The sequence below is a fragment of the Patagioenas fasciata genome, chromosome 9 (genome assembly GCF_037038585.1).
Source record: "Patagioenas fasciata isolate bPatFas1 chromosome 9, bPatFas1.hap1, whole genome shotgun sequence".
Taxonomy (NCBI): Eukaryota; Metazoa; Chordata; class Aves; order Columbiformes; family Columbidae; genus Patagioenas; species Patagioenas fasciata.
The window spans coordinates 21,286,141-21,314,024 of NC_092528.1; the positions used below are offsets into that span (position 1 = coordinate 21,286,141).

General features: G+C 42.4%; 1 protein-coding gene across 3 annotated transcripts in view; it reads left to right on the plus strand.

Annotated features, from left to right (window-relative positions):
* The first annotated feature begins 3,559 nt into the window (after positions 1 to 3,559).
* Positions 3,560 to 27,884, plus strand: part of LOC136105257 (calcium-activated potassium channel subunit beta-2) — a 142,502-nt gene continuing 118,177 nt past the window's right edge. For 2 of the 3 annotated variants that reach the window (XM_065844933.2, XM_065844937.2), the window contains exon 1: positions 3,560 to 3,719. In XM_065844933.2, the coding sequence (XP_065701005.1) occupies positions 3,682 to 3,719 (38 nt within the window). In that variant the 5' untranslated portion in view covers positions 3,560 to 3,681. The remainder of the gene's footprint in view (positions 3,720 to 27,884) is intronic. The other variant, XM_065844932.2, reaches the window with a different exon arrangement.

Consider the following 27,884-nt stretch of genomic DNA (forward strand, 5'->3'; position numbering starts at 1 on the left):
AGTTACCAGGAGAGCAGTGAGACAACGGCCATCACAAACCTCCTTTGAAGAGAAAGAGGTGTATTAAACTAAAAAAATATTCTATGCAAAGTATTAGAAGTGATACATCAACTGGAACATTAACTCTAGAAAATATATAATAGTGCCCCATCTTGTATTTGACCTCCTGGATAGATTAGAAGGACTAAAATGATTTCCCCCTTCTCCAGCTTCTGAGATGCTCTAATTCAAGGATAAACACATACAGATGGAAGAAAAACATGTTGACATGTCAGCACAGAGCTTCTTCCAGATGAACAAAAAAGAGAAAACAAATCTTATTTAAAGCTGCATCTGTTTCCCACTGTCACAGCTCCCTAGTGTGCAAAGGACCACACTCTGTGAATAAGTTGATCAGTGAGGGAAGCATCAGTGAGGGAAGCACAGCAAATCAGTAATGATTTTGTCTTGAAGAATTTAAGACTGAACTGCCCTGGGGCAAGGCCAGCAGCCATAAAAATACACCTGTATAGCCAGTGTACTAGGAATTATGTCTGGATTTCTGCCACAGCCAGCTGGGCCAGTGGTTGGGTGCTCTACACCTACCCTGTTAAGTCTCCAGATGGGAATCCTTCTAGTTCCCCTTGGTGTAAAATAGCAATGATGGCATCATCACGCAGCAATGGAGTAACCAGTTCATTTTTGGCTTGATGGTAATGTGCCCATCCACCTGCAGGCCCTGCACCCCCCACTGTCAGGGCATTTCCAGGAGAGCAAATCCATTGCCTTGACAGTCAGCTACAGGACCTATCTAATTCTTCCTATGATTTGTTTGAGATCGTGTGGAGTTAGCAGAGTTCAACCTAGGCACAAATACTCAAGAATAGTTAAACTTCCATTTCTGTCCATTTTCAGCACCTGTTAATCCCCAAGCCTTCCAGGTTATGCCAATCTAGCACAGTTAGACAATCTTACAGTCAAATGAGATAATCTGGCTCCTGTACAAAATGTCCTGAACCATTCTGAGCATTTGCCTTGTGCCATCACAGTTGCTATCAATGTTCATAGAGACGTGGTTTAGGGAGTTAAATGGACAGAAAACAGTTCATTTCCTATACGTAGGGTTACTTTACCTCTAATTTAACTCCCTGAATCAGCTCACCAATGTGCAGGCAAGCAGCAATGAAAAAGAGGGTATGTACAGAATATAATTACGTAATTAATTACAACAGCTGAATATATACTATGCTCAAGTATCAATAAAATTAATATACAGAATGATGCAGAGAGAGGAGAACAGAACAATTTCATTGGTTTTGGTAGTATTGACAATAAACCATGTTCTTGCTTGCATGTGTAGAAGGGTTTGGTAATCCTCATAGTTACCTATGCTGCTGGCAATGCTGCATTATTAATAAGGAAGAAAATATTCTACTCCGAGCAACATAAGGGCCCTCTACAGACCAGTAGCTTAAGTATAATTGTGCTGGAATTACTCTACTAATTTTCCTTCATAAGATGACCGGCTCTGTGAACAGTGAGAAAGTACAAAGCCAAACAAATCCATAGCTGGCAATTACTCCAAACACCTGTACCGACCAGGCTCATTAAAAGTAATTGGAAGGCATATAAATTATGTTCTACCATTAACCTGGCTCAATTATTTAGAGTTGGTGTGTCAAGCTTTTAACCAGACACAAAGGCAGCCTTGCTGGATTTTTTTTCTGAGGGAAAACAATGAAGCAAAAAAAAAAAAAAAAAGCAAAGTTGTTCGCATGTTCTCTGTAAAGGCTTGGTTTTAGACACAAGGTGTGATTCAGTTGTCCTGTTCCTTTGAAGCCAGCTCTCACCCTTTGTACAGTGTTTTAATGCCTCAGTCTTAAAACCTTGGCCAGATTCTGCTCCAGGGTTTGCACAGGGACCCACTGCAGTGGAGGGGAGATGTGCATCCAGCTTTTCTTTCTGACTAGGGGGTTAGTCCTGCCCTGTGAGCTGCTCTCAGCTCAAATGAGATCATATGTCAGGATTGGGAACACCTGGGGAAACTTCTGGCTCTCCCGGGCTTGCATCCCAAGGCCATCACTTACTGACTGACCGCTGGAAAGGCTTTCTGGTTTGCTACTAGATGAGAGAAGCACTCATGGGAAAACTCCTTTCAAAAAACCAGACTTGCAGTTTTCAAGGAGCGCCAAGGTTAATGCCGTGTCTGTTCCATTAGGTCCAAAAGGATTTGGGGATCAAATGCCTCTAGGTCTCTTTGAATATCCCAGGTAGGAACTAGAAGATTCCTTTCTTCCATGAGCTGACTCAGCACCTTTATACACGATCTGTGCATCTCCTTACACACCTTTTAAAACATGTATCAGCATATGGCCTCAGCGTGTGGATATGGAAAACTGCAACAGCAAGATGTCACAAGGAGGGTTAAGGTAGGGGAATAATATTGCCTTTAATAGGACAACTGTCAGCCTCACTGCCTGCAGCGGTTCTTTCGCACCTCTGCTACTGGGTACAGCATTTTCTGGCTACAAGCTCCAGGCAGATTTCATTTACCCTGGTGAATGAAACGACCTTAATTTCTGTCAGCCTTCCTGAAATATTTCCAGATTTATTCTGAGGCAAGGGGAGAATCTGATCCTAACTTTTTGAAAACAAATGAGTTTACTACACCCTGGGAATTTTCAAACATGACACATCCATCAGTTTTCCTCTCTGACTAACATTTGGCAAAATGTAACTGTCAAAACTTTTTAATTCAAACCAAATTGTTTGTTATTTGTTTCCAACTGCATATTAAATGTCAGTGACAAAAGTTTCCATCCAGCCTTTGTGGGCACACACACATAACTACCCTGTGACCTACACTGAGGAACAGCCCTGGAGCTTGGACAAGCTTAAATCCACACAGGCAAGGGTGTGAAATCACAGCTGGGCCCAGCGGCTTCTGCTGCTGCAGAAAATCCCACTTTGCCCCTCCACATGTCCCTCTAGTCTTAAAGTCTTTAGAGGTGAAATCACGAGTTCTCCTTCTCAATGCAGTTCTTTTTTGGCACTAAAAATCCCTCTGAGGCAAGGACAGTTTGGCGTATTTTCCCTGCCTGCCCATCAAGCCCTTAAAAAATTAAGTTATTAATCATCTAAACATTTACCTCTGCTGCACCAAGGCTTTCTGGCCAGAAAGTCCCGTAGGTGGTTATTTCAAATATGATTCTGCTTCCATTGAAGACTTTTGAATTAAAAAAAAAAAATCTGAAGTATAGACAAATTCACCTTGTGATAATTACTGCCTAGCACTATACTTTTAAATCAGTCAGCTGAGGTTCTAGTTCATATTTCACTGAGTTGCTTACTTGGTCAAAAAAAAGCAAGCAAACAAACAAATAAAAAAACCCACAAGCCCCACATCCATCATGTAGTTTATCTGAGGTCTACACATATAGCAAAGCATTGCTTGCAAGGAGGAAGAGAAGTTTGCAGCAAAATTGTTTTGTAACAGATGTATCAATGGAAAAAGTTAGTAACTGGGAGTGTTCTCTCCTTCCCTGTCTCGCAGTTGCTATTAGTGCCGGTCTTTAGGGTGTAGCTTTCCTCTTGGGCTTCTGTGTTTGTTTTACGTATTGCTTTCCTCTTCCTTTTGGTCAGGAGCCTTTTTATGATCAGGCAAGATAATTCTGAGCAGCAGCACCGAATCTGCAGGACAAAATGAGCCTTTGCCTTAAATATCCAAGAGACAAATGGAGGTAAGTAGAAACAAACGGATTAAGCTGTTTGGGCTGGGGAATTGCTGTCAGTTCATTATTCGGAGATTACTAACAACTAGTACGTTGGATTTGTTGTTGTGGGTGGGGTTTTTGTTGTCTGTGTTTTTTTTTTTTCCCTATCTGGCTGCAATGTTAAGAATTTAACTGAAGTCTGGTGTGGAAATGCACTGAAGTTGTAATTGCGTTCAGGCCTTTGGTAGGGATTACAGAGTTGGTCAGGACAGAAATCCTTGAAGCAGCATTTCCTGGGCCTTCAAGGAAGACCTTAAAAACATTTTTCCTCCTCCTTTTTCCCCATCTTGAAAAGTCTCCCTTTATTTCTGATTCACTGTGCACACTATACATAATAAGAGAGTTTATCCCGTTCCTATTATCTTCCTGTATTTCATATATATTACAGAGATTGTATTTGCTCAGCTGTATTGAATCCTATTATAAAAGCAGGGTAGCTTCTGGATGCACAATGAATCTCTGTAACTAATAAAATATAGCACCTGCTCTGCTGGAAGTATCAATGTGAAGCCAGAGTTGACAGGGTAAGCAATCCCACTTCATAATCCTATAATGTTGATACAATTTGGTGGTACCAACATAAAAGACATACTCTAAGCTAAGATGGACTTTGACATAAATTGAAAATGGTATCTTTAAAGGAAAACAACTCAGTACAGGATTTGATAACATGCAGATCTTTTACCTATAAGCTGTCATATCTGGCAGTTAGGTGGAGGAAAATAGTCTCATTTGTTGTGTTGTGCAAAGGCAGTGAATATTTCAGTTTAGAGAAGGAGAGCATGTCCAAACAGGACTCCACAAGAGTATCAAGAGCAGACAATAAAAAAGTAAATATTCTTGACACTTCTTCTTTCTATTTTCTATATTATCTTTTAAGAATCTTGAAATTTACTGAGACTGAGGTTTTTCTGTACTGTTCAATGAATATTTCTAATATAAAACTTCAAGTTACGTTAGTTTTTCATGCACATCTATGGTATGTTTTTAGTCTCTAACTGCACTAGCATGGTTTTTATAGCCAGCTTTCCAGACTCAACTGCCAAACAAAACCCAAAACACTGTTATTTACTGTTTGCTGATCATTCAATCTTATGCCTATTTAAAAGTTTTCTAGGAAAATATTGATAACAAACAATTGCAGGCCAGAGACCACAAAGTTAGTTCATATGTGAAACAGAATGAACATTTTCCCGAAACATTTTTTAGAATCTACAAACTTTTTAGATTAGTTTCTTCTTTTGATCACAAAGAGCAGACACTATGCTCCCTCAGGTTGTGAAGTACCAAAAGCAGAGCTGTATTTTGATGTGTGAAGGGTTTGTAACTTGTAAGAGAATATAAGCTCTGCAAGTGTGTTAGACAGGGACAACCTTGAACTGGGGACATGTGAATGAGCTTTCTGTTGGTCATATTGTCTTGGCTTCTACTATTTTTCTCCTCCCTGACCCCCTCTCCCATGTAGACTCAAAGCTCCTTGGGACAGGGATGTTCCCTGACTGGGTGTTCATACAGTGCTTGCACGTGTCTTACTCTTACTTACACAGCAGCATAGCACTGATAATAACTCAGATGTGCTGGCTTTATTCATCCCTTTCCAAAGCAAAAGTTCACTAAAGTTGATGGAAGTTTTTACATGGCAGGACCAGACCTCAAAGTATGACTGTCAGTTCATTGGTGTCATGGAAACACTGAGTTAAACTGCATTTATGTTGGCAAATCCATGCCCACAGAGCTGAGTCACTCTGCACAAAGCAGCAGCTATGGCTCCTTTGAACATTTGCTTTTCCAAAGTACATCCTTCCTCTTCCACCAAGGCCTGCAATGTGCTTCCTGCTGCAGCTGTTTGCTTTTCATACACTGCACTGAGACAGAAACAGAGGCAGTCACACTTCAAGCTATCAGACTGGTAACAAGTGCAGAGAGAGAGAAAGTCCTGTGTCAGGATCAAACCCAGAAGACAGGCCTGGGTTATGTTTATAGCCTTGTACCACTGATACAGACAAAGAAACAGGGATATAAGATCATTATTAACCTGTATAGTTATTTTCACAACCTGACTTTAAACTCACTTATACTACTGCATACTGGATTTTCAGTTTCTCTTTTTGCACAGCTTGAAATATTACCTACAGCCTGTGTAAAATCTGAAGGAGCAGGTTTTGGACACATGGAAATAACCTGCTGCAGTCAGCAAAGTTGCATCAAGGTACACGGGGTGAAATCGGATCAGTTGCCCCGTCTTTCCTGAACTCTTAGCTAAAGAACAGACCTCTGATTTCTGCTGTGCGCAGTTCATACTCACGAGTCCCTCTGCTCCACACATTTTGCGTCTTGCAAAACTAGCCCTTCAGCACCCTGCTCAAGTGAGAGACAAATGAATACCACAAAAACAAAGCTGAGGTCCACCCTACTACAGAGGACTAACCATCTCCTTTCAATCTATCCTGGGGTACAGCTACACCAACCAGAGGCACCCACTTTAAACTAGGTAGCTCAGGAGGGCACCAACATCTCCCCATGACAGCACAGCTTCAGGTTACCCAGCTTACCAGACTGAACTTTGTGCTTCTGCAGTACCTAGCTTCAAACCCACACATGTTGGTTGGCTAAATTACTGAAGATCCAAAATATCTAATATTTTCCAGTGCACTAACTGAATAGCCAGACATTTTGGGGACAGATCTGCCACGGCTCCAGGCCTAGTTCTGCAAGTGCAGGTCATGCTGCATCTGCTCCAGGTACTCTGAAATTACTGTGTTCCAGTCCTGAGTGCATTAGGCATCCCAATTTGGTATTCGTTTTTGCAGATGTGCTGTTCTTTTTGGCAGACATACAACAGATTTCAGTTTCCTTGAATCCCATCTCTTGCACATGCATTTAATATGTTCAGGAGTTTTGTTAAGCAATTGAAAGACCTGGATTTAGAGCTGTCTATCACAGAGCAAATAATCTTGAAAACGTGTGTGTATTTGAGCGAGAAGAGCCAAGTTCTCATCTGGCAGGGGAACTTTCATCTTCCCACAGCATTATTTCTCCAGATTTACGGTCGCAATTTTACACACGTGAAAAATACCTGGATTTTAGTTCTTTCACTGTAAGAAATATGTATATCTGCTCCCATTATTTTAGAGGGGTTTATTTGTTGGTGGTTTTTTAAAATCACCCCCTGATCTCTTTTTAAAATACATTTTTTTAAAAGACTCTTATTTTTTGACCTTAGGAGTCATAATGAATCAAAACCTGTTAATGCAATTCAGTTCAGAGTCGTGTTGAGTCACGGGTCCCTCTCAAGTATGTGCAGGAGTCAAATCACGTCCATGTAAGGGGATTGGCAGTAGCTTTGGAAATATCTGTCCTGTTTCTTAGTTTGCACTCATGAGCTGTACTTCCAGCTCACTTTATAAAAGCAAATAAAGATTTTGTCTGCAGGCATCAGATACTGTCTCAGTAACAATCCCTATATCAGTGTGCTGCTGCATATGATGGAAAGGCAGGCCCTGAAATATGGTATGGGGTCTGGGTGTGTCTTACACTGTTAAGATTCCTGGCACTATTAGAAAATCCTTTTTTTTCTCTCTCTCGTCTTTTACTCAACGCCGAACAAAGCCAAACAAGTGGTTCATACAGTTCCCTGTCATCCATCACATATCTGCTCTTTTATCATACCTGTGCAGCACTTTCAAAATCAATGTTAATATCTTGTCAGTGATTATTAAGTTGTTTTTCATTGCCCACGATGGTGAGGTGATCAGAAACAAAGCATTTCAGGCACCACTGGCTGAGCCATGTGCACAGAAACACATTGCCATCCTGGGAGCCCTCGTTCGCCAACCGCAGCCCCTGGCTGATGCTCCTCTGCCACACCATCAGCTCCATCACTGAGCTTCTACTCGCTTAGAAGAGTTCCCTTTGACTCTTGGAGTACATTTCTGACTCACCCTTTACCTCCTTCTACCCATTTGAAGTATATGATTGCACCACATAACTGCATGAGCTGTCCTGCCCCATAGAACAGCTTGTGACTGCTTCGTGTTGTGGTGGGACATGTGTGAGTTTGGCAGCCTTATCATCAAGCCAGACAGACAAATGCCTGGTTCCCCTCTCCCCCCCAGTATTAATAAGGTGGACCTTATTACATGCTTTGTTAAGCCACAAGTACAGCCACAATATTAGCAGTCACTCAGTACAACCATTGATCCTAACCTAACAGTGAAGCAGTATTCACATAGGACAGGTTTTCAGGTTTTTATATTCTCTTGTGTTTCCAGGTTCTGGTAAAGAAAAGGTGTTGAAAAAAACATTTGAAACAATTTATGATCTACTGTTGTGGATTCAGATAGGCCAGATAAACATGTGAGCACATTTGTTGAGGGAAACAAACTGCTATTCTGAACAGCTGGAGAATTGGCCATCCCCAGAGTAAAGCCTATCAAACCTAGAGATGTGGCATACTGCCAGACAGCTGCCTGTGTGTCATTTTGATGGTCACACAGGAATACCCTTGGGGCAGAAGGGGATTAATGATGACTTTCTGAAACCCCAAGTGCTTCATTTTTTGAGCTTCCCATGGCAGTATATTTCTTCTTCCATTTTCACTTTGTTCTTAAAGCTTCACTCTTCATTTAAACCCCCCAAGGAAACTCCTTGTAAGATAGATGTACATTACCCTTTCAGGAGAAAAAAAAAAACTCTTTCAAAAAAGTAAATACTGAGTCTGTTTAATAATGCACCTCATGTATATATTTCTCATCTTCTCTAAATATTAGTTCAGAAAACAGCTTTCATTTATAGCAATTTCATTGCCATAATCCAGATAGCATGGATTATTTCTATAGTGGTGGTCTAATGCTAGTTTGCAAGAGCTGAAGGCAATTTGCTATCCTAACAAATTGCTTTTGTCCTTGGATGAAACAGACAGCAAAGACAGTGCCCCTGGTTAATTGGAAACGCTAGATAGATATCCATAATGTTCTATATGTGAAATCTAGTTTTGGAGATGTTATTAACATTCAATTTAGGTACTATAAAATTAAAACTAAAGCTTTATAATCATTTTCAAGCAGAAACCTCCTTGGAAATAGCTTGATGTGGTGTTTTGAAAGATGTCAAAAGATCACCTCTTCATAATGACCAGGGAGACATGGATCCAAATAATGATGTCTGGGTATTTATGTGAACAATTCTTCTCAGAGCTGCCCATTATAGCTAGCTATATACAATCCACATCAAGCTTATGAAATCAGAAACACACTTCCTCTGAATCTGTCCATGAAAATGGATGGAATGAGGCCTAAATCCAAGTCCAGCTGTTTAATGTAAGACTTAAGAGCCATTGTGTGAAATAGGAGATTTTGTTAACACTGTCCTCGACTACGGTTAAAAACTCTCGTGAACTCTTGTAAGAACTGTTTCACCCACAGCTCGGGTCAGTAAAAATATTATTTGTGGGAGACAAAAAGTGATTACCATCTAACAACTGGCTCTTGGTAGAGTCACCTTCAGACTAGCCAGGCAGAGTCCTACTTAATCTGCCTCTGTTTCCAGAGCACTGATCACCATGTATCTCTGCATCATGGCCATCCATCACGCCCCCAGTTTCTCATCTAAACACTGCCAGCAGCACTGTGAGCAGCCCGGCGCCGACATTCCCTCCGTCATCTTCTGCATCTTATTATTTAAGTTGCTGCTGGCAAAGAAAAGGAAAGTGACTGTGTCTACAGTGACATTTGCAAAACTCGCAGCTTAATCAATGATGATGCTCCCCCCACTTCTCTGCTGCTCCTTTTTGAGGCAGCAGAAGAGCCCTATAAATCCACCCAGTCATCCAGAAATACCACTCATTTTCCAGAAAGCCTTTGGTACCCTGACTGCTTCCAATTGCACATGCTATGTCCTCAGCTACCCAAGGTCCCCCAAGCAGAGCTGTTGCCAGGGCTTCCAGAGCCTACACTTATCCCCTGGTCAAGAGGGGATATCTCTGGCAGTATCTCTGGCAGCAGATGGGCAGAGCAAGGAGCCCTTCTGCTCTCTGCAGAATAATCACAGGGTAAACAGGACTGCAACAGCACTAAAGGCAGAGCAGGTCACCAGAAAGGCCAGGTGCTTTGAGAGAGACTACTCTGCAAACAAAGAAACTTGTTGAAAGGTTTTCCAAAACCTTGGAAACTGGGATGGTTGTAAATAGTCCCTAATCTCTGCCATTCCAACAAAACGTGCTTTTTCAGTTTGGAAATGAGCAGGCAAACCTCCACTGCCAATGCAGTTCTATTCAGCTCACTTACGACCACCCCGACATTACTGAGCGACAGTACAGTCTGTGGAGAGGAACTCAGCTGCAACGATATGTCCTAAAGAGAACTGTGGGGGATTCACCATGAAGTGATTGATCCTCCTGGACTCCAGGTGCCCCATGAAGTCAAGCAGAACTGGCAGGAATGTGTGTGGGTGCAGAGCAGCAGCTGCCACTGCTGCCTGTCATTGTTCCCAGGACTTCTGTAGGACAGAGAATGAAATTGGCCTCTCCACATCATCTAGACCCTTGCCACCTTGTTTCAACAGCATACCCTTGCCTTTTGGTAATACAGGTGTAAGCAACAATTTATAGAGGGAGCTTGTTTGGTATTTTTGTTTGTGCAGAGTTTATTTTTATTTTTTTTTGAAGACAGTTTTCAGATATAGGGATTTATTTTTTTTTTCCTCTTCAGTTCACCAGGCTGACACACCAATTTGTGATGTGCCTTGTTTGATACAGTACATCAGTCAGCTGGAACTAGATTTCACATAACAAAGCATTGATAATGTAATTGGAGAGGGAGCATCATAACAAAGATAGACATTCTTGGAAAACTAGTATTCCAGAAAGTTTCAGCATCCATAAGCCTCCCTCTCCATCCTGTGTCTTGCATGCTTAGTGTGTGTTTGCACACCTTCCTCTCTCTCACCATGCCTGTACCACTTCTCAGCTCTGATGACCTCATGGTGTTGGTGCTTTCATTGTACTGATAATAGTAGGATGGTTACCTCTAAACTTTCTCTCTTCTGCTGTGTCTCCGTGTGCTTCTCTGACACTATCTTCTTTGCAAAATAGTCAAGGAAAACTTAGGTACCATGTTGTTGCACACAGGTGCAAGGCTTCGGGGGTCAGAGAAGGAAAGGTTTGGTTTTTGCCTTCCATCACAAAATAAGCCCCTATATACAGCCATAATGCTTACTGCACTTCAGAGGGAAAAGTTCCATCTGGTCGATATTCCCACCAGTGTGGCTGTTCAGCATCCCTAGATCACACAGCGATATGAATCTAATCAAGTCTCTGTCTCAATTTTCAAATCTCATTGAAAAGCGTATCTTGTCTCCCTTGTCAGTACTCCTTAATTTTCCTCTTCCACTAAGCTATTATTTAATTCACTGGCAGTAGTTGACACTGACAGGCAACACAGTTCAGAGGACTGACCTGGAGCCACATTCCAGAGCTGTAGGACTCTGTTCCTCACAGTCCCACAAAGCCTCGTGTCCCAGTTTCTCCATCTTTGACATAAGAGTAATATTTCTGCTGCCAAGAGAGGCTGGAATGATTATACCCTAGAAATATTGAATGCTAAACACTTGTACTAGTCTATTTATCATGTTTATAGAGTAATGGCTTGCAGGAATAAGAAACTAGAGAATGGCCCTATAGTTACAGCCTTGAGCTGGAGTACAGGAGATCTGACTTCTATTCCTGGCTCTTCCACAGGTAGCAGGAGAGACCCTACGCAAGGTTTGGGCTTCAAATCTCCACCTCTAGAATGGGAAATACAACCCTCTCTGGAGGCTAAATCATTCTTATTTATGAGTTCACAAAGATATTGGTTACTGTCACTTTTTAAGTGAACTACTACATGTGCAATTCTAATATGGATTCAGATTATAAAGGACAAGATGGAATAACTGCAGTTAGGAGAGGCTTTGCAATACTCAGTCAATGTCTATTGTCTTGTACTTAATGAAATCTTGCACGCCAGAATTAATGCAACGAGGGAAATGCCTCTCGTAGCCAATGCTGACTTCACTAGTTGTTCATGACATTGAGAAAGACAGCTACTACTTTTGCCCCTTTCACTGAAAATATGGAGAGCACCAGCAGACCTAGTACCTACTAAAATATTTAACGAGATTACCTGCAGTCTGGAAAACAAACTCACATGCTCTGTGGATTGTCCTGTTAATACAGTTTCCAGATAAGCACCACTATCACAGTTCAAAGAGTTAAAGTGGTGCCATGCCTGATCTCCCACAGAAGATTTGAAGGACCACGCAGAGGTCCAATAAGTGTAATTAATGTCAAGTGGTGTGGCAGGCACAGTCCATTCTGCTGCCTCCCACTGCTCTGCCCACCAGCTGCTCTTCCACAGCTGCCCTGACGTGCCTGTGAAACTCTGCTCCAAATGCTCTGCTGCTTTCGGTGTTTCCTGAGGTAACACTCAAGCAGCTCATCTGCTCTTTAAATAACTCATGGACTCCATGAAGCACCTGATGACTGGAGCTCTCTAGGGCCCCCACGTTGCAGCAGCTCACACCCTGTGACACACACGCGCTTCTGGGCTCACAGTCAGGGACTGAACAAACAGTACAACTCAAGTTCTGTGAAGTTCCTCTAGCACACAACAGCTGGCTAGTTGCCCTTATCAATTTTCATAGGTCATGGTCTCATACACACTCATGTCAATTTATTGGCATCAGTAAGGTTACTCATGGACCTGTCTTCTCTGTAGACCAGTGCCTAGGCCTGCACAGAATGTGGTTTTTTTGCAATTATGCAACCTCATCTGCGGAAGATATCTCCCTGCAGCCCTCTTCATCCTCCGTCTTTGACTTCAATTACAGAAGGTGTTGTTTGTTTTTTTTCTTAATATGTTAAGAATCACTGGAGTAGCAGAGATGCTGACTTGAGGATACCAGCAAGGTGCTGGCACTGTAGGTACAGCAGTAACGAAAACTTTGGTTAATGCAGAATGTGCCTTGAGGGAGCTAGTTGGACAAGAAGATGGGACTGAGCCATCTCCCTTCTCCCAGAAAGAGAAAAACAGTCACAGAGCTGGTTTATTTTAGGCAGTGGAGCTAATCAGAGAGTAGGAATCAAAGCCTCATTTTACCAGTTTTACCCTTTTGAAAGTTGGAAACAGACATAAATCCTTCCCTGCATCATACTGCCCTTAAAAGTAAGAAAGAGGGCCCCCAATGATGCTGCTCAAGTAGGAGAGCAAGGCCAACCTGTACATTCCTGTTCTTTCCAAAGCATTCCACCTGCACAGGGTCTTATTCACAAACGTTAATGATAAATTTGTTTGCTGACAGGCTTTAATTACTCTGCTAGTCCTGCTGTCCCACTCAGCTTCACATGCCACTTCCTGCTGGAATATCAGGTTTTGATTAAGGAGCAAGGTATTTGTAGATCTACATGACGGTGCTGCTCATCACATGAGAGTGAGATGGATTGCACCTTTTCCTTCAGTAATCACACCTCTATGTTTGAGAATGACCCCACCGTGTTCAGCCTACCCCCATGACCCTCTGCAGCCAAAAGCACTTTGGGGAGGTGGCAAGAAGATGCCAAAAGTAGCCAGGGAGACTGGCTAATGAGTCAGCTGCAGGGGTGAAAAATGTTCCCTGCTTATTTGGGGTTGGTGACCAGCACATTATGAACCATCAAGTGAAAATACAATCACCATTACGAGCACTGACATCTAAAGGCACTACATTTCAGCTTGCCGGGCACAGGGAAAGTGTGATGAATTAGCTTGCTAGCTTGATGGTGGTAGGGCATGGGGAAAATACTAAGTTTCCAAAATACCTGCATTGCATACAAGCATTTGTACAAAGTATAACCATAGCTTGTGTAAATTGAAGGTAATGGGAGATGAAGAAAAGAAAAACAGGGTGAAAGAAAGCAACAGGTCATAAAGAAAGCATAAAAAACACTGTGTTTCTGTGGCAGGGCAGCAGTGAGGGACTTGTCTCACTAGTAGAAATTAATTCCGTTCTCCTTTCTGTCTGGATATGTCTCTATTGCCCGTTTTATTCCAGGACTGTCTTCCAATACAGACTTACACATTTGTCAAAGTTCCTGTGCAAAGGGAATATGAAAATAAACTGCACCTCTTAGATATCAGAATATCAGCATTAATGACTCGCCACCAGCTGCAGAGGGAAAACCCTGGGTGAAAGGAAAGCCAGCAGGATGTGGCACAGAACTGAGGCCCTGTCTTCAGGGATGTTTCCATCCTTAGTGTTGTTCTGTCTATGCTAGAATAAGGCCCAGCTTGAAATAAGATCAACAGAATGGGTTAGAAAAGCTTGTCTGCACACAAAAAGGCGGTCTGCTCTAAATTATATCAATTTAAAGATATATTGCCCATCTGTCCTATACAGAGCCCTTCCATTAGCTCAGCTTTTGCCGTAGCCTTACCTGCAGGAGCTGTGCAACTCGAGAATGGCTCAGCCTGCAGGACTAGACGCTGAACCCACCAACAACCCAAGCAGTGGCATGCAGAGGCAAGGTCTCCACGTGTTCATCAACTTTCCCAGTAAATGGACTGAGTTTCTCTCTTCTACTCATCCCCATCTCAGTTCCCCCCAGCAGAGAAGTAACACAGCTCTTTTTAGAGAACAGGTGGCATACAGCCATCTCATCGCCCTGTTCAAATGTTTGAGGCCTCTTTCCCTGGCCAGAAACTCACTACTATCTTAAACCTTCATCATGTGCCTCAGCCCCTAATTCACTCCTTTGCTCAGAGCATTCCCAAACAAACATTTCTCCAATGCAGACATCAGAGGCAGACTGAGCCTCAGAGCTATATTAATAAGAAAATTAAGACTAATTGGAGGAAGTGTTTTTACCTCCGTATATAGCATTATACTAAATTGCTGCACTATTTCTAACATCCATATTTTCTCATGAATGCTTAAATACCAAAGCCAGTCCAGATCCATGGCACTGACAAAAGGCTGCAGAGGACAAATTTGTTTCTTAGCTTATATAAGTGCTAAAGTCAGACAGAGAAGTGACTTAATTTGAACACGAAAGTAGTTTCAAGAGAGTAAAATATCAGGCATAAAGAACTGTTTAATCTTTCAGAAAAAGGTTTCTGGAAAAACAGCTGAAAGAAGCAGCCAGCTGAGCTCCAGTGAGCAGTGAGGGGAGCTTCTTCTAACAATGAACCATGTCAGTGTCCAGATTCTCCCTTCCTTGACTAAGTCAGGGTCCGATGACATGCCTGACTCCCACAGAAGTTTTAAATATGTTATATCAAGACCCACACCAAAGAAGAGAAAAAAAATAAAAAAAAAGCTTTACTTGAAATAAGCTCTACCCTATAGTGGAAGGTATTATTCAGCGATAAGACAGTGATCTCTTCCACACAGGTGAGCGGTTCACAGTTTTCTTCTATGCTAAATTGCCTCTGAAGATCCTGGGGCTGCCTTAGAGCAGTGTCAAAGACACATGGGAGAGCAGAGCTGGGGACGCAGTGGAGGCTCAGGGTATCAGGATGGGGTACAGGCAGGCTGGGGGTGAAGGTATTGCACATGGGAGCCTCTGGTTTAACAAGATAAGGAGGTATATCTCTAAGTCCAAACTGGCTGACCTTTCCCCTTCCCTGCCTGCTGGGAAGGTGACTGGTCAGAAGGCTCCTTGCCCTGAAATCAGCTCTGGTGGGTCTGTGAGATCTCAGATAGCTGGTGGGTACACATATGGAAGGGAGGAGCAGTCCTGCGATGCAGGAATGTTGGGTCCATTCTGATTTCATGTCCAAGTGCTCGGTGACACTAGGCAAATGGCACTCACTCGCTGACCCCCAGAGTTCTGTGGGTGCTCGCTGGGACCCCGACAACACCTCTCTTTTCCCCTGAACCCCCAGTGCAGGCTCCTTGGGGCAGGGCTCTCCCTGCCATCCTGCTGCTATCTCCAGCCCAGGGCCTCTAGGTGCTGCTGTGCTACCAGAGATGGAGCTCCCGGAGAGGGGAAGGGATAGCAGAAACATCCTCATGTTGCAGGACGAAACTGCAGCAGTTCTGGATCACTAGAAAGTGCTTTTTCTAAAAGCATTTTGTTTGTTCTCGTGTAAACAGCACACAGGGCAAGGCTATCCATCCATATTTCCTGCAGGGATGCAGCAGAGGGAATAAGCCTGAGCAGCACATTTTGCATCACATTTAACTAAGTGACAGCTGTAGTTTAGCTTTTCACAGAAAGGAAAAGAAGAGGTTAAACTGAGCTAATGGCACTGTCATGATAGCAGTTAACCCTGCTAGGTCAAGAACAAGAACACAAGCCATTTGTCACAAAGAACAGTAAGGCACTTGGGGCTGATGCTGAAGGTGAGGCTTACAGCTTCAGGCATTAAAAAAATAACATTTTGCCTAATTAGCTATTGATCACTATCACAAAGCATGTCATGACCACCATACGCTTACCACAATGTGCTAACCAGTGATGGAAAATTAGAACATGTACCAGAAAATGTATTAATTGCTTCTCCCCCGGGAACTTTACTCAGGCATTTAGCAAACCTGTGAGTCTCATCCTGCTGTTTCCTAAATGAGTGACAAATATTCCCTTGCTTCCCAAGGGCAATCTCACAGTTTTCTTCTTCACTGCCATACTATGATTTTCACCTTGCATTAGGGTAAAGTGTTGTTCCTCCTTTCCCGCTGTCTCAAGGAATGCACATTTAAGGTGTTCATTACCTAGCTGATCCCATGCCAGCTGGGACAACCAAGAAAGGTAATTTTATCTCACCACCAGTAGAGAGATGCTGTGTTTACAGTGCATTCTTGTGTGTACCCCATGCTGTGTAAGATACAGCATGAATTCTTTGTGGCCAGATGAACCCTTAACACCATCCCATGAATATGCTGCAAGCACTGAAACAGTAAATAACAGTTTTGCCTGTCCCTTGGTAATGAGAACTAACAAAGTTCATGCTGCATCCCTGATAGCACACATATACTTATATAAGTGGTTTATTACTATACATACTGCAGTGAGAAAGAAGCAAGAAGATTGCATATCTTATAAATCTACTCTGATTCAGCTGGTTCATGGAGCCTCTCTGAAAGTGCCCACAGGAGGCTGTATTTCTTTTGAAATTTTAATCCCAGCGTAGTGAAGGGATGGTGCGTGATCAGACACAAACCTTGGAGAATGGCTCTTTAATTTTTCCGTCTGAGAACCCTCCTCTCAACAAATGCATGTAATCCCTATACATGATCTCTGGTGGCTGTTGCATGCTAATATGTGGGAATTATGTGATACTGCTCATAGAATAAGAAGGTTTCATATGTGCAGTGAGAATTAGTTGGTGGCAGACAGTGATGGTAGGGTGCAGTGATGGGAGCAGTGGGAAGGTGCTTTTCTGCAGCATAGTCTGACACATGATCCTATGAGATACAGGAGGCATAAATCTCAGGGAATCAAAAGCCTTGTTAACCTTGATACTTTGATTTATCACCACTTCGTAGTACAGAAAACAGACCTTGATAGGAACCACACAGACACTTCTCAGCTGCAGCAGTGTCCACACAATCCAGCAGGAATATCAAACTGTGGATAGGAGATCCTCGGCAGATACAGACAACGGTACCACAGGGAGACAAACTTACGAAGGAATGGGTCCTACCCACCACCCTGCAATGTCAGACAGTGTCCAAAATAAGAAACAGTGCTTGGGAAACAGCAGGGAGCAGAGGTACTCTACAGCCTGTACCACAGCCTGTACCACCTACCTGACTAAGATGGACACATTCCCTGCACCTTCTGGAGAACTCAGATCCCCTGTTTCTCACTTCTCTCTAGCATGTGTATTAACAATTTCTCCATGTCACTTATGCAGTTGTGACAAAAGTTAAATGCTGGGTGCGGGTATGTGTGTTCACTTGTGATGCAGCCTGTGGTCCATGCTTGGACACTGCTTGGGATCTGGTACTCTACTGAACAGAGCTACTGGCTGTTCCCACTACCTGCACACCACTGCCACTGCAGACTGAGTCTTCAGTTTTGAGCAGTTCCCACACAAAACTGCATTTTGCAGCACTTCCCCTCCAGCCTGTTTCAGAGCCATACTGTTAACCTGCCTTTACCAGCCCTCTTCATTCCTGTGCTGGTTCACACAGCCTGTGGCAAACTCCCCGATTGTGTGAACACACAGCCTGCAGGCAAAACTGTCATTAAAGTGCAGCTTCCCAAGTGCTGAGCAGGGAAAAGCATCTGAGGAACCCAGTCCTGATGCCAGAGGTTTCAGTGCCTGCAGAGTCATGACGCCCCCACCAGACCCTGCTGTCCGTGGATGGGCATTGCTGCAGTGCCTGACCCAGCTGCCATCCCTACCCCGGTGCAGAGCAGGTCCTGATGAACAGACAGACAGGCTTTGAAAAGATTATGTTGTGTAGAATCAATTTTGACTTCCTATGTACTAGCCAAATCCTCACACTTTCCCCTGTGTGCACACACACACCACAGCTTCCTTGCATTGGGAACTGGAACATTTTTTCTTATTTTTGTGGGTTTTGTTGATATTACTGTAGGCACTTGAGTTTCAAGTAAATAGGAGCAAAGGCATTTTATGCTTTCCAGTACCAGAGCATGCATGTGGCTGTGTGCATGCTCTGCATGTAAGGCAGCGTTACTGATATCTGGTATTATTTTTTCCTGGAAAAGAATGGGTACCAAACCCTTTATTCTTCAGCACTACAGGGCATCATCTTTTGCCCTGTCTTGCAGTACCTCCTGTAATTAGGTTTTATGTTAGAGCTCAGAGTCCATTTTCTGTGTCAGATAATGCCTCAGCAAATTTTGGCTGAAGACTGAGAATTGATATCTGTGGGAATTGAGCCAGAATTTATAGAAGAAACACAGACTTGATTTTTCACTGAATTATATCCTAACAAATATCAGTTGGTGTGATAATTACTTGCTGGCTGAACTATACTTTTCTAATCATGTGATTTGTTCCAAAACATTGTTTCTGATATTTTCTGCATGGGTTGATTTATCAATGACACCTTGCAAGCTGAGAAACTGGGGCTTTTCCCTTCCAGCCTTTAACATGGATGAAGTGCTATGTTCAGGATAACTCAGACTCACTGTAAGCTTCCCTAAAATAGAGAGATAATTATCTGCCTTTACTGCAGTGGATGCTCTTGCAGGACCTCCTGTAACTCTGTGTTCCTTGTGGCCAAAGGTTGCCATGAGTTACCTTATGCTACCAGAGGTCAGGTGTTCCTCCAAGCGCTGGTGGCATCCCACCACCTCACACCACCGGCTGAGAACTGACATAGCGAGAGCCCGGCAAAGCAGAACCTGCTCGTAGGTGAGGGCAGCTTCGCTGTAGCTGGAAAACACTTCCAGTTAGAAGAACAGTCACTGCTAAAAATGGATTCAGGTCAGCATTTACAATGCTTTCTCTCAGGCAGGATATTCGGCGAGTTGTCCCAAGCTCTGGGTGACCTTTCTCTGCCCAGCATGGACAGGCCGTTTCCTTGATCCAGAGTCCCCTCATGTCAGGCGTGTCACAGCTGTCTTTCTGGTCCCTTTCCTCTCTGCTTTTTTGGCTGTACTTTCTGTTTAGTTGATCCTTAAAATCCTTCTCAACATAAAAATTTAACAGTTGCCACCATGACAGGATGACATCTATGTCCATCTTAGTCAGAGGCAGCTGCATCCTGTTTTTCTATTATTTTCCTCACCTCTGTTTTTCTCTCCTCCTTTCCCCTCTCTGTAGGTGACTATGTAGCCTCACACAACATACAGATTCAGTTCATGAGAATTCAGAGAAAAGATCAAATATACATCCGTAGGACATATGTAGGTAGGACATATGTTAATAAGACAAACTCCTCATTTTCTGAAGACAGAGATTATATTTAGCACTGGGAGGAACCTTTACAGTGGATATGCAGGAGACTGAGGTATCCACTACAGATATTTTAGGCTGTCAGAGGCTGTTCAGGATCCAGCATTAAGTGCACTCGTTGGCCCAGTCTATCAATGCTGGCCTAAAACAGACACTGTGCCACCTCTGAGTCACAGACATTTTCTGTCAAATGCTTGAGATTCAAGCATATGTAATACTGGGCCTGAATATGCTTCAGCGTATTTTCAAATAAATTATTTCTTAGAAATAAAGCACTAAACAAATGGGAATGATAATGAAATGAGACAACAGTGATAATACCTTCGTATGTACTTGAAGTAATGATGGGGCTAGATCAGATAATGAAGGTGTAAAATGGATAAACATTGGCATCTCTAATACCCATAATAAATTCTAGATGGAAAAACTACATGGCATCAACAAATAAGAGTTCATAACACTAATGACAACAGCCTCATAGAAAAAAAAAAATAGAGTGCTAATAATTGAAGGAAATTGTCCCCAAATGCAGAAAGCACCACAGGACCATATAAAATGCACATATCTCACATGCAAAAAAAATCAGAGCAATTGTCCTGTTTGTCCTCAGCTTCTTGGCTTACCCTGTATATCACAAAGCACCTTTTGCTCTTTTCGTTTCATTCTCACATGTGCCATGGGGGTGAGTGCTAGTGATAAGAGCAACTTTAATTCCTATGACCTTATTTTAGCAAATACTATGCAGATTCCTCTACCTGCCAGGCAGGAAACTTTGTTATAAAAAAAATATTTTATGCTGCTTATAAGTCACCATGTTTATAATGAAGAGAGGAAAAGGAAAGAGATATTCTGTGCCCAAGGCACAGGAAATTACCCGAAGCACTGTCTATGGGGACAGCATTTCTTCTGGTTTGCCAGGGGTCACTTTGCCCTCTCCCACCCAGCATAAGTGTCCTACAATGGAGGCAGCAGAGGTGAGAGTGGGCAGCAAGGTGGACATGATCGTGGTGATGTGAAAGAAACCTGCAGAGTGGCGACCCAGTGGGGCAGGATCTGGTGGCTGCACTCACCTCTGCTGCTGTGCTGCTCAGAGCTCCCTTCAAGTCCACTGATTTAACAGAGAAAGGGGTAGACACATCTTTCTTAATCACCGATTCTCACTTCAGAGTTGGCTCTTAGGTCAAAATTTAAACCAACAAATCTGCTGATGTCCAACTTCCCCAAATTCAGCAATATGTTGTAATAAACCACAACAGCTCTGTAGGGTCCCTCTGGGTGTCACTAGGGATAAAGAGCAAAGGATTGAAAACAGAAACTGCCAGCATTAGCAGGCTAATGACAATGTCTCACAGAAGGCAGAGCTGTGACTTATCCTTTTTGTTCAGAGTTTCCTCATCATTTTGCAGCTAGAGAAGCAAGGCACAGTAATGGTGTTTCTAAAAGAAATTCCTTTAACCATAAGATCATCCTCTAGTAACAGCTGCCCCTGCAAGAGGCACTTGTACCGCAATTCAGCTTAATGCCATAGAACCAGACTGAGCCACAGAGGTGTTTCATCAGCCTCCCTCCTCCTCACAGAGCAGCCAACATATACTCTACTGTCGAGCTGAGCTTCGCTTTGCAGCAGATGTGCTATGTTTACAAGTGATAGCCATCCCTGTCATATATTGAAATTAATTTCTCCGACAAAAATGTGCTTTATTGGGAATGAAAATGAGCAGGAGACATATGAACACAAGCACAAGTGTGTGACCAGCAGGACAGCAACAACATTTCTGATAAAACAGCCTTTCCCGCTGCTCCCTTCCCCCATATGATAATTTAGTTATAGTGCCATATTTCCAAGACAAATAAGTGCGCATATTTTTCTTTCCAATTGACTGCTGCAGAGTGGCTATGCTTGAGAAAATTAGTTTTTATCATTTTAATCATCTAATCTTCATAAACCTTTTAACGCAAAAACAAAAACTACTTAACGCACAGCAAGATAATTAATATTGAAAATAGACTCTGCAGGGGAACTGTAGTACCTGCTGCCTTGCATTAGACTCTTAGAATAATGAATTAGCTAGGAGCTTTAAGTAAGTTCATAAGAACAATATAAACAGTATCAACACAGACGTTGTTTCCATTTGCCTTAGATAGATCACACCAAGAGGCTATTTAATATGTTGATATCCCAGCGTTAAGAATAACTTCACCAGTATCCCTGCTGAAACTCAGTGACTCTTAAAACAAACAAACAAACAAACAAAACTTTTCTTTTCAAAAATATCACTTTAGATTTGACAGCAAAATATGTAATGATTAGCCTGGCCTGGAAGAGGAGAATTTGCCTTTTCTCCTTACCCCACCAGACAACAACTGAGAACTGAGGGAGGGAGGGATTTGCAGCTGGAATTTATTAGGAGCAGCCTTGGAAAGAATCAGACTAGTTTAGACCTGCTCCCTACGCCCAAGACAAAAGCTTTTAAGCTGGACCAGGGGCTCAAGATGAGGCTTGCTGCTGCCCTAAGGGGACAGTGAATCCACATACTACCTTTCCCCAGCAAAGAGCAAAAATCCCAGTGTGTGCAAAGAGATAGCAACTAATCCTTTTCAGCTAAACTCATCTACCTCTAAGCAATGTCACGTAATTCATTAATGCTGAGAACTAAGCACTGCCAGCAGAGTCTGCAAGGACCCCTAAATGCCTAAAATAATTTGTGCACTTATAGAGCCCTTTTCATCTTCAAATTATTATACAAATATTAACTAATTATTTCAGGAACTATTTACTGAAAAAACGATGTTTGTTGCTTTTCCTGAGCACGTGTGTTGGGTGATGCTAGGGATCCTTTGAAGGACCCTGTGGAACTGGCTGGGGTTGCTTCTTGCTTTGAGGGGTTAATGGTTGATGTTTTGAGAACACACCTTCATCTTACCTGGCTCATGGGAGGACACTCAGCTTAGGAACACCTGTGACAGCGGTCCCTGTCCTGACCCTGCATCCATAACTCACAAGGGGCCATTTCCAGATTTGCCTCCTCCAGTCTCGCTGGTGGTCACGTACACACAAATCTGCATGACTACTAAGTGTGCATGGGAATTTGTTGTAAGCTACAGTTACAGTCACTTCACAAGGGATGGCTCAAAGATGTGAGGTTAAAAAACCTGTACTGAAAGAGGAAATGGTGAGAAGAAAATCAAACGAGAATACAGACTCATTTAAAGCTCAGCAGGGAATGGATAAGGATAACAAAAAAAAATCACAGTCAATTAATGCTGCCAAAGGATTTAAAGGCGATATGAATGACAGTTATTATATGAGTATCGGGGGAAGACAAGCAAAAATCCTAGAGAGAAAGTATGTGCATTAATTAGTAAACTAGGGTAGGTAGGAAACAAATGATGACTAGAATCTGTCTTTAAAGAGACAGATAAAAGAAATGTGAACAATTCAGACATGAGGAAAAGCCAATAAAATGTCTTTTCTCAGTAACAGGTGAGAAAATACTTGAGCGAAATTGAGCCCAGACATAAATCAGCTAGTACAGATAAGCCTAGGATATTGGGCAAAGTGCTGAAAATGCCATAGTACATGTGTGTATTTCTCCTAATTCATGAACAGAAGACTAAGAAATTACTGAAGAAAAGTGTATACAGATATTTGAAAAGAGAAATAAATCATCCCAAATCACTGTTTTCTGAAAATCTACATTTTACCCATTCTAAAATAAAGAAATCAGCATTGCTTTGGATTGTGGTGCAGTTGAGGAACACGAAGGCAACCAGCACAATGTGGCCCATCGAAAGGTCCCTGTAATGGTCCCTGGGTGGCTGCAGTCCTTCATGGCAAAGAGCACTGCTGCCTGGCAGCTCACTGCTCCTAATTCTGTCCTGAGACTCCAGGCAGGAGGTCCCCACCCTGGCCAGGCACCAAGCCACTGTAGAGAGAGCCCTGGGGGTGATGCCTGGCAAGGAACAGGATGCTTTGCAGGTGGTGCTGAGCAAGATGTGCCAGTACAGGGCTGTCTGAGGTATTTTGAGTGACCTTGCCACAAAACAAGAGCAGTTGCTGTCAGGAGATGGAGAGATTGCAACCCCTGGCTGCAGCCCTCCAGGGAGTGATAGAATGGTTGTGGTTGGAAGGGACCTCTGGAGATTATCCATTCCAACCCACCTTCTAAAACGGGCTCAACAGAGCAGATCACACAGGAATGCATCCAGGCAGGTTTTGAACGTCTCCAGAGAAGGAGCCTCTCTGGACAGCCTGTTCCAGTGCTCTGTTACCCTCAAAGTAAAGTTTCTCCTCGTATTCAGATGGAACCTACTATGCCGCAGTCTGTGCCCGTTGCCCCTCATCCTGTCATTGGACATCACTGAAAGGAGTCTGGTCCCATCCTCCTGACACCCACCCTCAAGATAGTTATAAGCATTGATAAGGTCTCCTCTCAGCCTTCTCTTCTCCAGGTTGAACAGACCCAGCTCTCTCAGTCTTTCCTCATAAGAAAGGTGCTCCAGATCCCTGATCATCTTTATAGTCCTCGTGCCCCAGGTCATTGTGGATCCCAACCATTTTTGGACAGAAATCACAATACAGCCTGGGCTTGCACTGATAAGATAATGACAGAACTGTCAGTTAGCTCAGCTCATAGTGTAGGATTAACATAACAGTGACCCTCAAACACCCATTTTTAGAGGCATTGGTACACCCACAGCTACCTGGGAGGCGATTCTGATTGTGGGTGTTTGGCATGATTGGGAGCTGGCCCCAGCAGCACGAAGCCTCAGACAGCATCGGTCTAGCAAGAATAAATCTTACCAGACAAACTTGATTGCTTTTTTGATGGAAAAAGAAAATTAACAGATGAAGGGAATGCTGGAGTTATAATATATTTGCATCTGAGTAGTACATTTGATACTGTGCGTCACAAAATCTTTCTAGAAAAATTAATTTAAATCAGCTTGGAGATGAACACTGTGGTCTTGACTGAAAATAGTCTGGAAGGCTATAAAGAGAGGTTGAAGATGAGGAAAACATTGAAGAACCACAAAGCTTACTCTTAAATAAGTTTAATTTAATACCCTCACTGTTCATATAGAAATGGAGGAGGAAGGAACACTTTAACAAGATATGCAGATGAGATTAAATTAGGATGAACTAAAATCCTCCACAAAAGGTACAAACAGATACAGAGAGACAAGCACCTGGTTCAGGACCCTATAAAATGAATTCAGGGTTAGTTACAGAACAGAATTTAGTCAGGTGTCCTGTTCACTGGAACAAACCAGATCAATCAGTTTCCATTGTTAAGAAGAAAGGAGTTTTTGGTTCATAATTTTGCATGTCTGCTTCTGCATACAGGAATCTTGCTTGCTTGAAGACTTATGAAAATCTACTTATACCCCAGCATCCTTCCTAAATGGGAGACTTTGAATTAGACATTCAGCTTGGGTATTTTCTAGATTAGTGATGCAAGACAAGGTTTTGACTTCCACATGGATGATGCTACCAAGAGTTCAAACTGCAGTCTGCAGGACAGATGCACACCCAAAATTACTTGCTAAAAAAAAAAAGAATAAATAAAATTCAAATCTAGCATTGCCTGAAAATTAATTGAAATGGAACAGTAGGTGAAATTTCATCTTCTCCCTCAAGACTTGTAGGCACAAGTTAGACCCAAGCTAGAAAAGAGATATGCTAGCAAAAGGGCAACACAGTTGGGAGCAGGACAGGTTCAGACCATCTTTGGCTGCTCTGCTGTTCCTGCACCTGGAACGCTGTGTTCATTTCTGGAAAACTCATTCGCGAGGAGATACTGAAAAACTGTAGTGAGTTCAGAGAAAAGCAGCAAAAATTATCAAGAGTTTGAAGAGATTCATTTATAAAGAAAGAATTAAGGAGCTAAATCACTACTGGAACAACTGAATTTGTAACATACTGTCCCTCAGATAAAAATGGCTACAGAGAGACATTACAGTCTAGTGCTGAAAGGTGTAAACACCAAAGACAGGGAAGAATTTAGTAGTGTCGTAGGGTGTAAAAGAAAGTATGAGCATCCAGAAGCGAGAAAGGGGAACACAGACGAAATATCCAGAAAAAACTTGTGACATGGGAAGCCTCATAGGCTGCAACACTTGAAATTGGAACAAAAAAAAAAAGCCAGAAGGTGTGCAATGGGGGATGGTCACCCAGTCCACTCTGCATGGCTAGAAAATCACCTTGCTTCTTACTGCTTTCTGTGGGAAAGACACAGATCACTAGCTGGGGGTTTACATGACAATAATGGATGTATGAATATGTATGAGATTATTGTTCACTGTAAGCTGTGGTGACAGTATCATTTCCTTCATATAATTTCAAATTTCCTCTAGTGAGCACTTGTTCAGAATGAAGAATTTGGAATCTGGACCTTTTTTTCAGTCATTGTCTGAGAATGTTTATCCTTGGTGGTGCTGTGGGACCAGACACACACAGAGGTTTCCTCCTCCATGTAGGATTTCCTATTTAATCTCTCACACAGTCACTTGTTTCCACTCTACAGAAATACACCTTTATGTTCTTAAGTGTAGCTGCTTTGTGCCAATAGCAACGAGCTCAGGGCAGGTATCCTTAATGCCTTGTCCAAGCCAATACAAGTTGTTCTGCAGGAGTTCAGGCTCCTAAGAATTGTGTAGCTAATGCAACACAGCACCTTGGTTTTCTCATTTATTTTGTTTTACTTCATACAATGTATTGCTTTCACCTCTCAAATATTGATTAAGTCAAGTCAAAGCCTTGTACTAATCAGCGTAGCATCGGTTCCATTGTTATACACATGTACCCATTATAACTGTTTTTTGTGAAGTAGTTTGTCAGCTATCTGTTTCCAGAATTAGACAAGGTCTGCATGTTTTAGCTGAGATCAGCTCTTATGTGTTCAGTAGCACCTAGGCTCTGTTTACTACTAATTTTCTGTGCATTAGGAAATGCAGTTTAGTCCTCCCCCACTCCTAGTGATGGTTAATTAAAACAATTCATGTGAAGTAAATCAACTTCCATGAGTGATTAAACAAATGGAAAGATCAGATAGGTGCATAATATCTACCTTGGATATAAGTCTGCAGTATCAGAGGAAAACAGTGGGGAAAAAAAAAAAGAAATGAAGTGCCTTTAGGAGTCTTGCTTGCCCCCACCCAAAAAGGAGCAACCCAGAAGCTCAACACTTGGAACATTAAGAGCCAAATTCTTCTTTCACTTGCACCTTGTGAAACACCTTAAAATGAGCAGAGCCTGTAGGGAACTTATCTGGAGAGAGAGCAGGGACGCTGCTCTGACAATGATGGCAACCAGTGGGGCGAATTCTGCCCCCCCCAGCTCCTGGCAGCCGTCAAGTGAGAATTTCTAATCTTTGTGTAAAGCCAGAGATATAGCCAAATGTCTTTGTATTACTGTCATTTGTATTCTGCCTTCAGACACTTTCATTCCTCTTGCTTTGAGTAATATTTTTTCAACCTTGTATTCTCATTAAAATTTCCTCTTCATTATAGCACATTTCAATATAATTTCCTCCTGAACTGAGCTCAGGGTACAGCCCAACTAATAAGAATTGCATGATCTGCATTATTATGCACACATAACCCATTATAATTGAATCTTATTCCACTTTAATTGCGCGTGTTTACAAACACTATGTTCACTGCAACAGATTATGTATTTTAGTTGATTGTACCATTAATGATTGAAAAGCCAGTGCCATTTTCTGTTAAACCCGTTTTTGGCTCACAGAGCAAGTGGCATAACATAAAACTCCTCTGGAGAGTCACAAGACACATTTATAACTTTGTCTTGTTTGGTGTTAACTGTTAAGAAGATTTCTGCCATAAACTAAACCCACACATCTTTAGAAATGCAACTCTTTGTATCATTCAAACCATCTTCAGCTTTCCAGAGTCTGTCAGGATTTTAGTCAAATACTCATTCTTGGTTGAATTTGGAGGCCAAATTTATATTGGCAACAGAGACTTTGTCCTTAGCAATTTACAACACCCCTCATCACCCAGGCAAGCCCAGCACTTTTGTATTTTCAGAGAAGAATTTTGGACCCTGAGCTCCCTCTTTTCTGAGCAGGTTTAAATGCCCCCACCAACTGCTTGGCAGTTTTGCTTCTGGGCAATGCGATAAGGTCAGCAGATGCAAAATTATTTAGGAAATTGAGCCCCTGAGACTTCAGATACTGAAGAGAATTGGAAAATTTGGCAGCACACTGTGCTGTTTTGG